The 16,152-nt window shown below is 28.4% G+C and overlaps 1 protein-coding gene across 1 annotated transcript; it reads right to left on the bottom strand.

The window, feature by feature from the left end:
* Positions 1-3,374: 3,374 nt before the first annotated feature.
* On the bottom strand, positions 3,375-4,489 carry LOC111621505 (isopentenyl-diphosphate Delta-isomerase 1-like). The gene has a single exon (XM_023363660.1). It carries the CDS (start codon positions 4,274-4,276, stop codon positions 3,482-3,484), a length of 795 nt encoding a protein of 264 aa, XP_023219428.1. The 5' UTR covers positions 4,277-4,489; the 3' UTR covers positions 3,375-3,481.
* Positions 4,490-16,152: the final 11,663 nt, after the last annotated feature.

Consider the following 16,152-nt stretch of genomic DNA (forward strand, 5'->3'; position numbering starts at 1 on the left):
AAACTTATAAATGCATATGACAGTGATCTGACAGAAGACTTAATCTATGAAATAATTCACTTTATGAATATTTATAAGACAATTTTCAGCACTGAAAAAAGCCCAATTGGAATTCTGAGTGCAATTTATGATAAATAAAACTTTAGGATTAATTTGTCAATATTAGTCTCACAATTAAGCTGTTTTGTACAGTACCAGTAACTGTTTCTTTGGGTGAGAGGTCTTTCAACTGGCAAAGAAACTCAACTGGTCAGGAGAGGCTAAATAACCTAGCAATTTTGTGCATTGAAAATGATTTAGCTAAACAAACAAATTTTAGTGACATGATTGAAAAATTTGCTTCAGCAAAAGCCAGAAAATTTACTGCAAAATAATTTAATTGATAGTTTCTTAGGTTTTGTCTTGTTGATGTGCTTTGTTTTTCAATTTCTGTTATTCTTTCAGTTCTTGTGTTTGTTCCTATTTTATTTTTAATGTCGTGTTTGTCATTGTAAAATTTGTTGGTGTAATTCCTCTATTGTCTCTCATAAATCTAATCGATGTTTTTGTAAATGTGTGCTTAATTTGTGAATGTAAATAATATTTTTTGTCATTTAGCTGCCTTATCATATCCCAAAGCGGTCGCAGAGGCTGAGTGATTAGGTCCCTCGCCTCACACCACTAAGGTCTCGGGTTCAAGTCGGAAGGGGGGTCACCAATGATCCTGGTCTGGGGGCCCCCTCTCTAGGATGTGGGAGCCATGGCCATCATCAACTGATTGATTGCGGCATCTTTTCATTTTGGATATGATCAGTTAAACAAAAATATTTGTAATTTCAATTGGAGTATTAATTCTTTGTCTTCCTTGTGTTTTACACTTAACTTTGTTTTGCTTTCAGCACAGTGAAAGAAAAAGTCAAAAAGTAGAACGTGCAGGTGGTGAATGTGAGGAATTGCAATGTGCTTTTTATATCGTTTAATTTATGTTAATATTTTAGAAATTGTTTTGTTAATGCCCATAACAACTTTTTTTTATTTTACAAAATTGGTGTGCCAAAAGGGAGCCACCCATACAATGATGAAAATAAAATAGTTTTGTTATGGTGAATAACAAATGCTAGTGTTCAATTTATAGTTTTAGAATTCTCACCCAAAAGAAAGAATAATCTGGAATGTTATTGCCATACAGTACATAAATATATTTTGTAGCATAGTTTTTATAAGAGTGGGTTAGTAAAATTTAACAAAAAATAAAATTGTGCTAATAGATCACATCTTGCCATAAATTGACCAAGCTTAGATCAAATGTATTTCACCTGCCTATTAATAAATAACATTCCTCAATAGAGAGGTTGAGGCACACGTTTTAAACGTGTACGTGTGATGTTCGGCGCAGCTTTCCCGTAAGCCTAAAAGTTTGACAATGATGTTTGGATAGTTGGTGGAATCACACTCGACATTCCAAACACCATCGTCAAACTTTTAGGCTTACGGGAAAGCGGCGCTGAACGTCACACGTTTAAAACGTGTGCCTCAACCTCTCTAATATTCTTGTAGTTTTATATTTTACATGCTAAAAATGTACACTGAAGTGATTTGATAAATGATGATTTTCATTTTGCTATGGTATGCTTTCAAGTGAATATTTGTTGATTAACCTGAATATATTATTTGATAAAAAAAAATAAGAGCACAAATCAAAATTTAAAATCTGTAATACTTATTTTTGCATTAAATAGAAAATATTGTCTGACAAAATATTTAATTTTCAAAGTTTATAAATGCTTAAGTAAAATATTATAGAAAGTTTGATGACCATATTTTGCCAATCATTATTAAAAGATATTCTGTAGATATTCACTAATATTTTGANAAACAATCGGATTCCTTTAACAGAAAACGAAAGCAGAAACACAAACTATTCATAAGCCGGGCGACTGATACTTGACACACACACACACACGCAGAATGCTCGACGTCAATATATAATTGGAAAGTGTTGCCAACTTCAATCGATGATCACTATTTAATTTTCAAAGTTTATAAATGCTTAAGTAAAATATTATAGAAAGTTTGATGACCATATTTTGCCAATCATTATTAAAAGATATTCTGTAGATATTCACTAATATTTTGAAAATAATATTGAATATTTTTAAAAAATCGTTTTTTCCTAAAACATTACTTAAAACATTTTTGTTCTGTGATAATTTACACTAATTAAACTTAGATAAATACAGAAAGAGGGAATTATTTAGCAAAGAAAAAAATTTTATTTAATGGAATGAGTAAATGTGAAGTAAATTATCAATTTTATATATGTACTGTAGATTTTCTTTGAATTTTACATATGGTTTGCCAATATAAATAAGGATTTATTTTTCAAAGAACTATCAATATTTAATCATTCTCTAGTTTAAGTACAAGATGTATATTCAAATTTAGCATTAAAAAATTTGTCTACTAATTATATTGTTAAACTGAAATAATTGTGAATTCTTACACAGACGAGTGTTTCAATAGTAATACATTAATAGTTATGGCATAAAAATTTTAATAAATGGTTGCTTTTCCTATATTAATTCTTGCTTTTTAAGTTGAAATGTTTTCTGTATCAAGTAAACTTTAGTAAATTCTATCTTGCATCACCTTTCTAAATATTTTTTAAAAATTAAACTCATTTTTAATTATGTATAGAAGTTATGAAGAGACATTTAAAAACAAAATTTATTTATTTATAACAAAATTGCAATAACTTTGACTAAAGTTTATTTATTTAAAAAAAATCAAAAATTAGAATTTTTTTAATATTTCCTACACTTAAAAAATTTTAATGCCTTTCTACTTATAAAATTGATATTGTATAGTAATTGCTGATGATTATATATAGCAGTGTTTCTCAACCTCTAACGAATCGTTGCCCCCTTCAATGCAGTATAGCCTCCCTTCAATAAAACCGTTACCTATTATTGCCCCCTTCACTTCAAAATTCTGATGCCGAGGACCAAGATTAACGCCAAATTCATACTGCATCGAATAGACTAGTGACTAGTATAATGTTATTTGTTTAATTATTGTACAATATAACGAATGAAATATCTAATTATTCTTAATGTAATGTTTTACTATATCGCCCAGAAAATTGTTTTTTGCCCCCCAAAATATAAATTGTTACAAATCGCCCCCTCAACGTGGAAAAATGCCCACATGGGGGCGATATCGCCCCCATTGAGAAACACTGATATATAGGAATCATTAATATTTCAACAATTTCAATATAAATAAATGCATTTAAATTCAAAAATATTCTGAATTTATTAACAATGCATTAAGTTCTTTAATATTAATCATAAAACTTCCAAAATAACTTTTAAAATCAAAAAAATTTACTTCATAAATATTTAAGTTTACAGTGCATAAAATTTTGTTAATATTTTTATATAATTGAATAAAACTCATATAAAATATAAGTTATTATTTTAAAATATTGTATATATTCTAATTATGAATTTTTGAACACATGAATTGATCCTTGATCCTTCAAGGTTTCCAACTGATGTAAATTATCCCACCAGCCGTACAGAAAATTATTTACAATCATATCGAACCAAGGAGTAATTCGGCAGCCTTTCGTACGCAAATAACTAAGAAAATCCGGCATGTCTCCACGACTCACATAACGAACATCTGCCACTTCATTAGGATTCCTTTCAATTTTGACATCTTTTTGCAAAATTAGAATATAATCTATCTCATTCTCTCCCCATATGCTATCCGAGGAAGCGGAATACAATATTCTTGTCATGTAGTGGAAGTCATCCAAATTGACGGAATTGCTCGGAATACCCAGTTCGAATTCCAATCTCCGCACGGCGGCTCTCTTGACTCCCAGAGCATTTTTCTTCTCCATTTCGGAATCTAAGAAGAGGGGATGACTGCAGCAAGTATTGGTGTAATATTCGGGGAAGGTGATCTTCTTACTCGATCTCTGCTGTAACAACAATTCATTCTTGCTGTTAAAAAGGAAAACACTGAAGGCTCTGTGAATCAATCCTCTCTTAATGTTCTCCATCAGATGGCAATCTTTTTTGCTTTTGCCACATAGAGACTGATCGTTTTTATCGACCACTATGCATACTTCATCCAGTAGTTTCTTTTGAACGGGATCCAAATATTCGCCCATTTTGTTACTGACGGCGTTCTCTCCGTTATAATACGCAACATTTTGTATATTTCGGGCGAAAAACTGGAGCAGCTTCTCATTCAGGAAACGGAAGCGAAATTGTGACGTTAGCATAGTGAACTCGACTATTTACTTCACATCGATTTCTGCAAATGCCTCGTACGTGAAATAGTTTAATATAACAACTACGAATTTTAGAAAGCAAACAATCGGATTCCTTTAACAGAAAACGAAAGCAGAAACACAAACTATTCATAAGCCGGGCGACTGATACTTGACACACACACACACACACGCAGAATGCTCGACGTCAATATATAATTGGAAAGTGTTGCCAACTTCAATCGATGATCACCGCATTTTTTTTAAACTAAAAATTGATGATAGTATTTTAGTACATTACGCCAAAACAACGAAAGTAGTTTAAATGTCTAACGGTTTTGATTTCTTTAATAAATTATCTTCAGGGTAACGGAAAAAATATTTTGAAAATACAGTGTATAGTATAATTTATAGAATAACAGTACTGTATTATTTGTTTTTAAAGTTATATTTCGCCATTCGAAAATGATGGTTTCAATAGTTATAAAATGAATGAATTATAGATATAGATAGAATTTCATATTAATAAAGTAAAATGGAACGTTTATTATCATTATTCTGTAGATGTTTGTATCGTTTAAAAAAAATTCATGATAGTGGTCCGTGGAATTCGAAATTGTGAGTTTAGTGATCCGTGAGGTCAGAAAGATTGGCGAAAGCTGTTCATATACACGTCACTCGACCGATTATATTTTTTTTTAATTTGACGAAGCTTTTTTTTAAAATGCATTCGTGTTGTGAGGTTTTAATATTAACATATGACCTTTAAAATAATTTTATGTATTTTATATTACACGCTGCAATATTTTATGTATCTTGCATTAAATCGTTTATGGATTTGAATAACTTTTTTAAAGTTGGTATTTGTTCGGATTTTTCTTGAACATTAATTAATACCTTTACCCAGTGGAGTAGCGTAGTGAGGGCGGCAGGGACGGCCCCGCGGCACTTTTTAGGGAGCGGCAAAATTACGTTTTAGGGGGCAAAATTTCACAATAAATAATAATAATATCTTGTAAAAACTTGAACCATTTTATCAATATTTTCGTCGCACCTCTACGATTCGGACCGATTGAAATGAGCACGGAATAGTGTTACCATCCGGACAGTCCAGGATTTCGTGCACAACCGGTCGACTTTTTTTTTTTTTGCTTGTACGAATCATTCGTATTCATATACACCTCCAATGTCCAATACAGCTAAGTCATCTAGGTTACTTATGTTACTCCTACCCAAGTCTCCCTAATCGCTAACTGTAACTGATTTAGAACCGGAATGCACTGCACATTATTCTTCGCATTGCAAAATGACATATGCATGCGTCAGGAACTTTTCTGTTCTGTTCGAACAAACCTCACCTACCGTCCGGGTCAGCGATTTTAAAAAGGTGGCAATACTAGCACGGAAGTTTTCATTACTTATTCTGTGACGAAACTGAATTTTAGTATTTTAAATTGAGATACCGAAATAAGGGGACGGCGAAATTTTCCTTTGCCCCGGGCGGCTGACACCCTCGCTACGCCGCTGCCTTTACACTATCTTTATAATAATCGTATAGTAAAAAGAATATTCTACTCGAAACTAGGCTAATTGAAGGTATGTCAACCAACAATTTACAAAGAGAAAGAAAAAGAAAAAGCTACTTTGTCTTATGCTAAGTTATCTGTTCTGATTGGAGTAAGCTATCTGTTAAAATAACTTGTCCTACGTGGAATAATGCCCGACCGCCGTCGAACGTTGATCTGTCTCATATTCTTAAAAATTTTACTCTTATTGGGGTATACGTTTTGTCGTATGTCTAAATATAAACGTTACTTTAAAAAAAAACGGAAGCATTTTGTCTTATCTCCATATGGACACTCAAATTTCTCCGGGTAATATAGAAATAATATATATTAGACTAAAAGTATTGAAAACGACGTACACGAACAGTATATATATACAAATTCGCAATATCCAGTTATAATAAATAACCATTTTATAATATGTCAAACTTTAAACTCGTCTCATAAAAAATTTAAGTGAAGATAGACATTATAATTCTCAGCCGTCTAAAATTTGTCTCGGAATTGTAAAATGGGTATTAATTTATATGGGAAAATTTTTTGAGTACCTCCAAACTCAAAATTAACTTACTAAATCACACTAAACCTAAAATAATACTAACATACAACAGAAGTAAAAATGGTAAATATACAGCAGAAATGTGGATACAATGTAGTTCAATTGCACCAAAAGTTACCCTCTAGTAAGAAATATTTAATCTATGAAGCAGCTCTCGTCTTAAAAACTGATCAAACCATCCATGGTTGACTTTAAATTCCACTTTTGCAATACTTTTTTTTAACTCTTTAATACTTTTTTTAACTCTCCGTCCTGTGGGCACTAAGAGGGAATCTTTTTGCAAGCCCATTATGGGTTCAGCCAGACCCACAATGGGGCTGCCGGGTGGTGAGGGACGGGGCCCGACATATCCGAATGGACCACACCCCGAAAAATTCTTGGGGATTTTTCGTCCCGCTCGGATTCGAACCCGGATCCCCCAGAGCGGTAGGTTGCCACCTTGATATCCAGCCGCTGCTTTTGCAGTACTATCATCCATTCTTCCTGTTTTTAACCTATTGAAAAGACTGGCTAATTTTTTCTTAAGTAAAGTTGAAACACCATCTTTATACACTTATCAATCCATTCAAGTAATAATAGCGAGGTTGCGGCCGAAGTTTTCATCTCTAGCCGTTCACGTTTTAGAGATGAAAACTTCGGCTGCAATCTCGCTAATCTTTCCGTTTTCTCGCTTTACTTTTGCTTCTCGCTTTACAAAATGATGCTTATAGACACAGTTCAAAACTATGGCATATTGATGCTGAGTGAAGTTCCCAGAGAAGGAGCTTGGAGAGGGAGATTCGTCTCCGCTGCTCACTGCAAAACAAACGCTAAACTGTATTTTGCTCATCACCTTTTTTTTCGTAAAAAAACGAAAAACCTCTTCGGATTTCTTTCGGTTAGCGAAATCATGGTCTAATATAAATCTTTCGTAAAAGTAAAGTGGATAAACGGGGAGATACCTGTATTAGATTTTTGTCTAAATCAGTGTTTTTCAACCTTCTTGAATACGCGACTCCTTTACAAGTTAAAAAATTTTGGCGACCCCCACGGCCATATTAAAACTATGTCAGGGATTTTAAAAACTACGCATTTAATTTTCTTTCTGTTGAGATTTAAATATCGATCAAAAAACTAATTGTACTGTAAAATAAACAGGCACAGCCTTCTCACTGAAATTGTAGTTTTTTTTTATTGTAGTGTAGGACCTACAAACACTTGTCTTTTCCTTATACCCGCGACCCCCCGCGTATGGCTTTGGACCCACAGGTTGAAAAACACTGGTCTAAATTCTATACAACTGTATTCTTATTTTTACTGTAATTTTCCAGGCAGCTTGTTATAGCATCGAAGACATTACTCTTTCAGGATTTGCACATATAACTAAATCAAAATAGATAAATTCTTTACGCAAAAACTTTCAAAAATTTCGAGTTAAATTTTGTTTTTATAAGAAAAAATATATATATATTTAATTTATTAATTAAAAACTATCTTTTGTTACTCGTGTTACCAATTTTTCCCGCACGAGGGAGTATCGCTCAACGAGTTGTTTTATTTTGTTGTCGCTTTACAATGTTAGACGTTTACGTTTATGTTAAATATTAAGTTGCACGTGGAATTTTTAAAATGTCAGCAATTAGCAATCGTTTCTTTGGTTGAAGCGAACACTTTTATTCAGAAAAATAGAAGGTAAGTCTTCGATTTATTTTACACACACGTTGCTAGCGATAAAAATAAATTTTATAAATATCGGGGGAAAAAAAAGTAAGAAGATTTCTTTTGTTGCCTCGCCAAAACACATGAACAGGGTAACAATTTTGAATTTTACAAACGTTTAATCGATTAATTGAGCATTGGCTTGAAAGAAAATTTAATGATAAGATCATTTTTACTTCTCCAGTCAAATTCAAAATATTTGTATACAGTTCCAGTACCTGTTATTTGCTACAGTTTAATGTGATTTATAAGATAATGAATATGAAATAACTATTTTCTATAGAAGATCGTAGTATTTGTTTTATAAAACAGTTATAATTCAGTAAATATATTATTTTAGTTGAGTTTATGGATGTATTTTTCTAAAACATAATGTATTATAATGTGATAGAGATATCGGCTGCCGAGATATCTAATTGAAGTCTGAAATTAGTTTAAAATCTGATATTCTTATGAATGTATTGAAATACAATTAAATAGATTCATCTATTATTGTCCTAATAGAATAAAATACTTGGATTTAATATACTGTATTTTTAATTACATTGAAAATTGTATATAAAAAATCTTAAATATATCATACTAAAACTAAATATATATGTATTTTTACTCTTCCTGTCTTATGACCTTTAGAAGTCTGTCATACTCGTTACAGGTTTGGTGAGGCCTGCAATGGAGTATCTACTATGTGATGAGGCCTGATGTCCAGGTTAGGCTACTTGTAAAAATTTTTGAACATTTGCTATATATATTTATTGGTAATACTAAAGCATAATACTACAGTATTATCAATAAATCTGTAAATATATAATACTGAACCTTTCATGAGGAAAAGCAATTGTTTGTTTATTTTTGAATATCCAGCTGAAACTTGAATTTAGATCTCTCGGAATGACGGATGTATGTCTCTGCTGGCTTGGCTTTTAATCAGATCGTATGTAAGAAATATTTATCATAATAACTTAGTATGAAATTTCCACTGTATACTACAAAAAGTTTTTTTGACAAATGCTTACGTTGGTTTAGCATGATTTATTTGATAATTTATTACAGGTATTATTAAAATATGGTGTATTAAAATTAGAATAAATTAAAAAGTAACAGAATTAAACATGTACATAAATCTATTTAAATTAGCCATCTTATAAACTTTAAAACTAGTAAAAGCATAATGTGTGCAGTGATGAATAATTTTGAAACAGCACTTTATGATAAATAAGTTTGTTAGTATAAATAGTAAAGTTTTTTGAAAAATATTAATATAAGTTGAGAGATTTAAGGTTCTGATAGTTGATTTTAGATTAAAACTTGTTGTGAAAAAATAAGGAAAATTATTGGTAAATTTTGTCTAATAGTATAGCTGGTCAATAGATTTTCAATATAAATCTGAATGAAATGTGATCAGTCTCCTCTCACCAAAGATATATTTGTTTGTCTATGAAGAAAATTTATGAAAATATTTTAATTTATTGCATTGCATTTTATATAGCAAATATAGAGAGGTACAGTGTATTGATATTTCCTTGAAATTTCTAATAATTTGATTGTGTGTGGTTTATAGATCAAAGAAATTGATCCAAAACAATTAAAACAATATCATATTGCTTTTATTATGAAACAATATTGAAATAGAATTGTTATAATATTGCAGGTCACATTGATATAAATAGTGACATAAAATGTTGATAATGTTGCTATCAAAACATTGATGCTATCATAATATTACCAGACACAAAATGTAATTGAAATCAATGTCAAACAATATTCATACAGTCAAAAATATCAGTAGCAAAATATAAACCATAGAATGTCAGGATTGAATATCATTTAATCAATTATACTTTGAAAATGTATTTTCAAAGTATAATTGGATGAAAAATTACAAGACAAACTTTTTTAATGATCAAAATACCATAAACAATATGATTGTTTTGAAAGATGATTATAAATAGCACAAGCTCCAAACTTTTTTCATGAAAAAATGTGAATTTTCTCATAAAAATATTGTAATTCTTTTGAAGATTAAGGATAAAAATATAGCAAGGATTTGAGTAGATTTTTAAAATTACTAAACAGTAAGAAAAAAAGGACTGCTTTCAATATTAGAGTATGTAAATAATGGTGATATTTACATAATTGCTAATATTGATGAGATGATACTTAATATTGTGTCATTAATTATAGTACTTAATGATAGGAAGAAAATTATATTTTCTTTTCTAGATTTGGAAAATTATATTTTCTTTTCTAGATGTTTGTTTTACGAAGTTTAAACTTTACTGGACATAAAGGTTTGTTGAGTGTGGAAAATGTATATATAATGGATGACAAAAGTAAGTGTGAGATATAAAACAGTTGCAATTATGAGATAAAGACATCAACATTTTATAAAAATTGCTTTTGATAAGTTGTTTTGAGTTTATCTTAAAGGGTTTAGTCTTTCCAAAGAGTTTATTTTATTTTAGATTTAATGTTTTTAGTAAGTGTATTCATTGTTGTCAAACAGAAACATTAAATATTGTTTAATTTAAATGTCTTATATTTTTTAGTCTGTAGGGCTGAGCTATAGGCTGTTCTTTAAGCTAATTGAATAAAGTGTTTCATAAAAATTTTACTTATTTGTAAAGACATCGTTTTTTTTTTATAAACAGTTTATAAAAGCTTGGAGTATATTTCTGCTAACTTGGACTAATAGCGGGTGAAGGTTGTCCAAGTTAGTGGGGTGTTTTTTCCAATGGCATGGAAAATGACAAAGTGGATATACAATACAGTAATTTATTACTATCAGCTCTGTACAATGATTTTATTGATCTTTATTAAGTTACACTGCTGAATTTTTAATTACAAGAAATACTCAAAATATTTTATGATAATATACAATAATATATAGTTTTTAGTACATTACTGACTACAGTAATATCACAGTCTCCACTATAAAAACTAGTTATACTTAATTAATTAACTCACTCAAACACCAATACCAGTTTACTATTACAGTGGAACCTCGGTTAATCCGTTCCTGATGTTTGGACTTATACTGAATTGGACATATACCGAACCAACGTTTTCCATAAGAAGTAATGTAAAAATGATTAATCCGTTCTCACATAAAAAAAAAAATGGCTGGCTTTAAACACCTTGCTTTCCTGGCTAGTTCCTGCTTGATTTTTCACGAGATCAGCATGTATCTTTTTAGCTTTCTCGCAAATAATTGCTTCCGATACGCTGTCGCCAGCACACGTTTTTCAGTTATCCGAAGCAAAAGCAATTTCTCGACATGATCTAATGTCTTTGATCTCTGTTTAGAAATTGATTTAACCTCTTTCGCAACGTTAGCAGATTTAATAATGTCTTTATTTTTGACAATTGTCGATATTGTCGTTCTCGGAATACGGTATGCAACAGTTAAAATCTCGAACATGCGTGCCATCTTCATATTTCTCAATAATCTCTTTTTTCAGTTCTGTTGTGATTCTAGTCATTTTTTAGTTTTATATCGCTTTTCATTTGCCTTTTTGCGATTCATGACTCATAAAAGTAATAAAATTTTACATACAAATTAAAACCAGAAGAAATTTAACCAAGTTATAAACCGTTGCACTGCGAACATCTAGTCTGGTCTAGTACACCGATAGTGCTACTTGTTCGTAGATGGTGCGTATAATTGAATTAAGTCGTATACCGAACAAAAGTCATATACCGAGCAAAATTTATTTCATCCAAACAAGACGTATTCCAAATTGGACATATTCTAAAGCAGACATATATCGAGGTATCACTGTACTAATATGAATGTTTTCAGTTATATAATGCACAATATTGCAAAGACTTCTGGATATTGAAAACACTTATTAATTATAATTTTTCCATTGTTGAGAAATTTTAAATTATTGTATGTTTTTTAAAAAAATTTTTGAGTTGGTGGGGTCTGAGTTATCGGGGGAGGATTTACAGTAATGAAATTTCTGCTTCTATATTTATTTATGATTCTAACTCTTAGAAGTTGAAATAAATATAAAATACTACATATGTGGGAACATGACAAATAATAAGATAGTAATTTTCTAATAGTGACTGCTGAACTTGAAATCTTTAAGCATTGAGGATATAAAAATTTATTAATAAATTAAAATGCATATTTTTAATATGCAAATCTATTTATAGATGGTAAATAAATAAGGGAATAAATTAATAAAATGAAAATTGTGTTAGTTTATATTTTTTGAGGTGACTATGCTTTGTACTATATAATAATTTTTTGTGAATGCAAAAATATAATTTAACTTGCATAAGGGATATATAAAAATCCATACAATGTGTCATTTCTTACTTATTCCTGTTCATTCATGTGCATTGCTGTATAAGTGTGTGCTCCAGTGCTGTAATGCATTGTTCAGTGTGCTCCTGAACTTTTGTCCTTTTTGATAAAAGTATTTAATGCAGCATCCTAAACATGAGTAAGTGTCCTGATCATAGGAATCAAGTAGTAAAAAGTAGTAGTAAGGAAAATTTTAAGTATTTTGGAGAAGCTTGAAATAATAAAAAACATTTTGTAAGACTACAGATTTTGAATGTTGTTTCTCACTTTACTTTTCATCCATAACATATTTTGTGCAAAATTCCATTATGTTGATTTTTAATAGCTCATATACTGAATTTCAGAGAAAGGACTTTATTTTGTTGTATAATTATCTAATATTAAAAAGAATATTTTAATTATATGTTAATATGTATTTAAATAATCAGTAACTCCAAACATAACTAAATTTAAGCCAAACATCAGATTTTAATGGATTGCAATTTTATGATTTCTTGAAATTTTATTACTGCTATAATTTGTAACTAGAAATAGGCCATGTTAGCATGTTATTACAATGCTAACGTGAATCAATGATCAATGTAAACAAACTACTGTATTTTTTTATGCTTACATAGAATACTTATATAAATAAATTTGATAGAATATGTTTAAATTAAGTTATAATAGATATGCTATATTTATATATTTTATTTTTTTCTAAATTTGAATTTACATAGTTATGAAAATTCCTGTTTATTTTTCTTTAAGATGTAAAATAAATTATAAAAGATTTGCCTGATGAAAGTCCCTTTTTATTAAATTTTCATTTTGAGAGATTTTGTTTTCTTCTTGTAATGTTTAAGTTTTATGATGATTTTAATCAATGATGTTATGTTCTACTCACAAATGCTCAGACTGAAGTGGAAGTATAGTTCAAAAACTTCTTAGAGAATCTTAAATAAATCTCCAGTAAGTTATTGCCTTTAGAACAACTAACGTTTTTAATCCTTCATCTGTATCTTCATCAGGTCAACTGTTCTAGAATTGGAATACTTCGAACATTGTTGCAAATGTTGTATTTCATAAATATCCATTTTTTTAAAAATGTTCTGTTTATTGAATGTGTCTGCAGGTTTAAATTTGTTGCATGATGTCATTATCATAAAGTGTGTTATAAAATATTAAGAGCATTTCAAATGGATAATTCTTCAAAATTTATTTTAATGCAATAAATGCATTGGATTGTAGTTTTAAAATCAGGTTGAGGATCCAGACAAAAGATTGAAAAATGTTAGTTGTTCTAAAGATGCTAACTTATTGGAGATTTATTTAAGACAGTTCTCTAAGAAGTTTTTGAACTAATGATGATGTGTGTTGTTATATGGAATATGTTCTTTTAATGTCTTACATTGCTTGATTTCTTTGAAGATGTATTAACATTGTTATATTTGATCTTGCAGTCTTCTATTATAATTATTTTATTTATTAGTATTTTAGATTATATGAGGTTTTTATATTTTTAATGATCTTTTGTTCAATAATTTTATTGATGTTTTGTTTTTATAATTCTTTCTCAGTGTTAACAAAATATCATAAAACATATATGCATTTATTAAATGTTCAATTTGAATTATTAAGCTGGTGTTAACATGTATGAATTTTAATAATGAAAAACTATAGAGTTTTGATGGTTATTTATCTTTAGATTAAAACCCCTTAATTAATATTGGATGAGTAAGTCAATTAAATTACTATTGGTGTTTTTATAATTATTCATAATTACTCAAAATATTATTATGTATAATTATTTCTGTATTTGTATTGACTAAAACAGAGTTTAAAAATCTTTAATAACTAATTGTCTACATAAGTTAATAGTGCTTCATACTATAACTAATCAATCAAAATCAAACCTTATCAAGGATTCAGAATTTTTATTCAAAACATTTTTGGAACATCCATCCTGTTGTCAACTAATGATGAGAGATATGTTCCAGAAACATTTTGAGTAAAAATTTTTGATATCTTGAAAAAATTTTAATTATACTCTTGATTAGTTTAATTGTTAAGCTTTTCTGTCAGCATTTCCAAAATTATGAAATATTAAAAAATATAAAGATTTTATTCTTATAATATTTAATGCTTAATAATTTTATTAACTAATAATAAATATATATAATACTACCACTCAAAACTGGGTATACTTGAATTAAAAACTCTAAAAACCAGTAATCCAGCAGCTAGGGATTAGTTTGCCTGATGATGCCTGTTCAACACAAACAAAAATGTTTGCACATATTAAAAAGAATTGCTGGATTATAGATTTCTAGAGTTTTTAAATATATACAATGTATTATATATTAATTTAACTTTTAATTTTAGAATTGTGTAATTTTTAATAAAATTTTTTGATAGAATTACTCTTTACATTGATAAAAATTAACAAACTTACATATTAAACTTTTTACAATAGAAATTTTCCATATACTTGGATTTTATGTTATGACATTGGAAAAAAAATTTCTTATTTTATATTTGTAATTTATTTAACACAATTTGGAATTACTACAATAATAAAAATTAGAATATTAAAATTTACTGGTAATTAAGAAAATGATATATATTTGATATAGTGATAGATTTTTTTTTAAATTTTAATTCAATAAATATAAAATATATTTTGTTTTAAATCTGAAACTTTTATAATTACATATTTTGATTGTAGCAGTTAGAAATTATTTGATGTCAAATTTTCTTTCATTCAATATAATGAAAACTAAATTGAATATAACTTAAAATAGTTATACTGCAAATTTAAATATTAAATCATTTCTATCATTCACTGCATTCAGATAAGTTGATCAGACAGAAAATCATTAAATAAATACATTAATAGTAATGATTAAAATATTTTTATAAATAACATAATTTTATCATTACATATGTATCTAATATCAATAATTAGCAATATTGAAGTTCATACAGAATTAAATGTTTATGGAGAATTGTAACTCTAAACAATCTGTATATCTGAATTAGCAATATCTAAATCACTTAGATATTGCTAATTTCTTTAAATATAAAAAAAAATCTTTTATCAATTTTTTCTAGCCAAATATTGCTTGATTCAGAAAAGATTTTAAACAAGTTAATCTTTGATGACTTTTTTTAAAACTGTTTTTTTTTCCTCAGTGATGGATGTTCTTCAGTGTTCCTGTTTTGTACTATTTATGTCAAGCATATTAATATAGAATTCAAGTTTGAATGATGGATTTTTAGAGAATGTTAAATTTTATTATATGAATAAAGTAGTTATAATAAAAATATATATAAACCAGTATATATAAAGTAAACTTTATAAATTCTTAAAAAGTTTTTCTTAAATAAGCTGTTGCAAAAAACTTAAAAAGGAAGAAAAGTTTCATATACAAGTATATGTATTATATGGGAATGCATTAGTAAAATAATTTTTTTTTGTCTGACAAAACTTAATTGAGACAAGAGGATATTGAAATTCAAAAGATTTAAAATATTGAGAATAGAAAAAATCAATATTTGTAAAAGATTAGATATACATTTGGGAAAAGATAGTTATAGAGGGATAAAAAATGAATCATCAATACCACATAATTAATTTTTAAATTAAATTTAAACTTTTTAGTGTAAATATTTAAAGTATAAATGCCATGCAAATATATAAATTAAAGAATGTTGAATAGATGTTATCAAGATTATATATTCTATTTAAACAAAAAAATTATTAAAT

Source organism: Centruroides sculpturatus, unplaced genomic scaffold (genome assembly GCF_000671375.1).
Source record: "Centruroides sculpturatus isolate CEXI.00-Female unplaced genomic scaffold, Cexi_2.0 scaffold222, whole genome shotgun sequence".
Classification (NCBI taxonomy): domain Eukaryota; kingdom Metazoa; phylum Arthropoda; class Arachnida; order Scorpiones; family Buthidae; genus Centruroides; species Centruroides sculpturatus.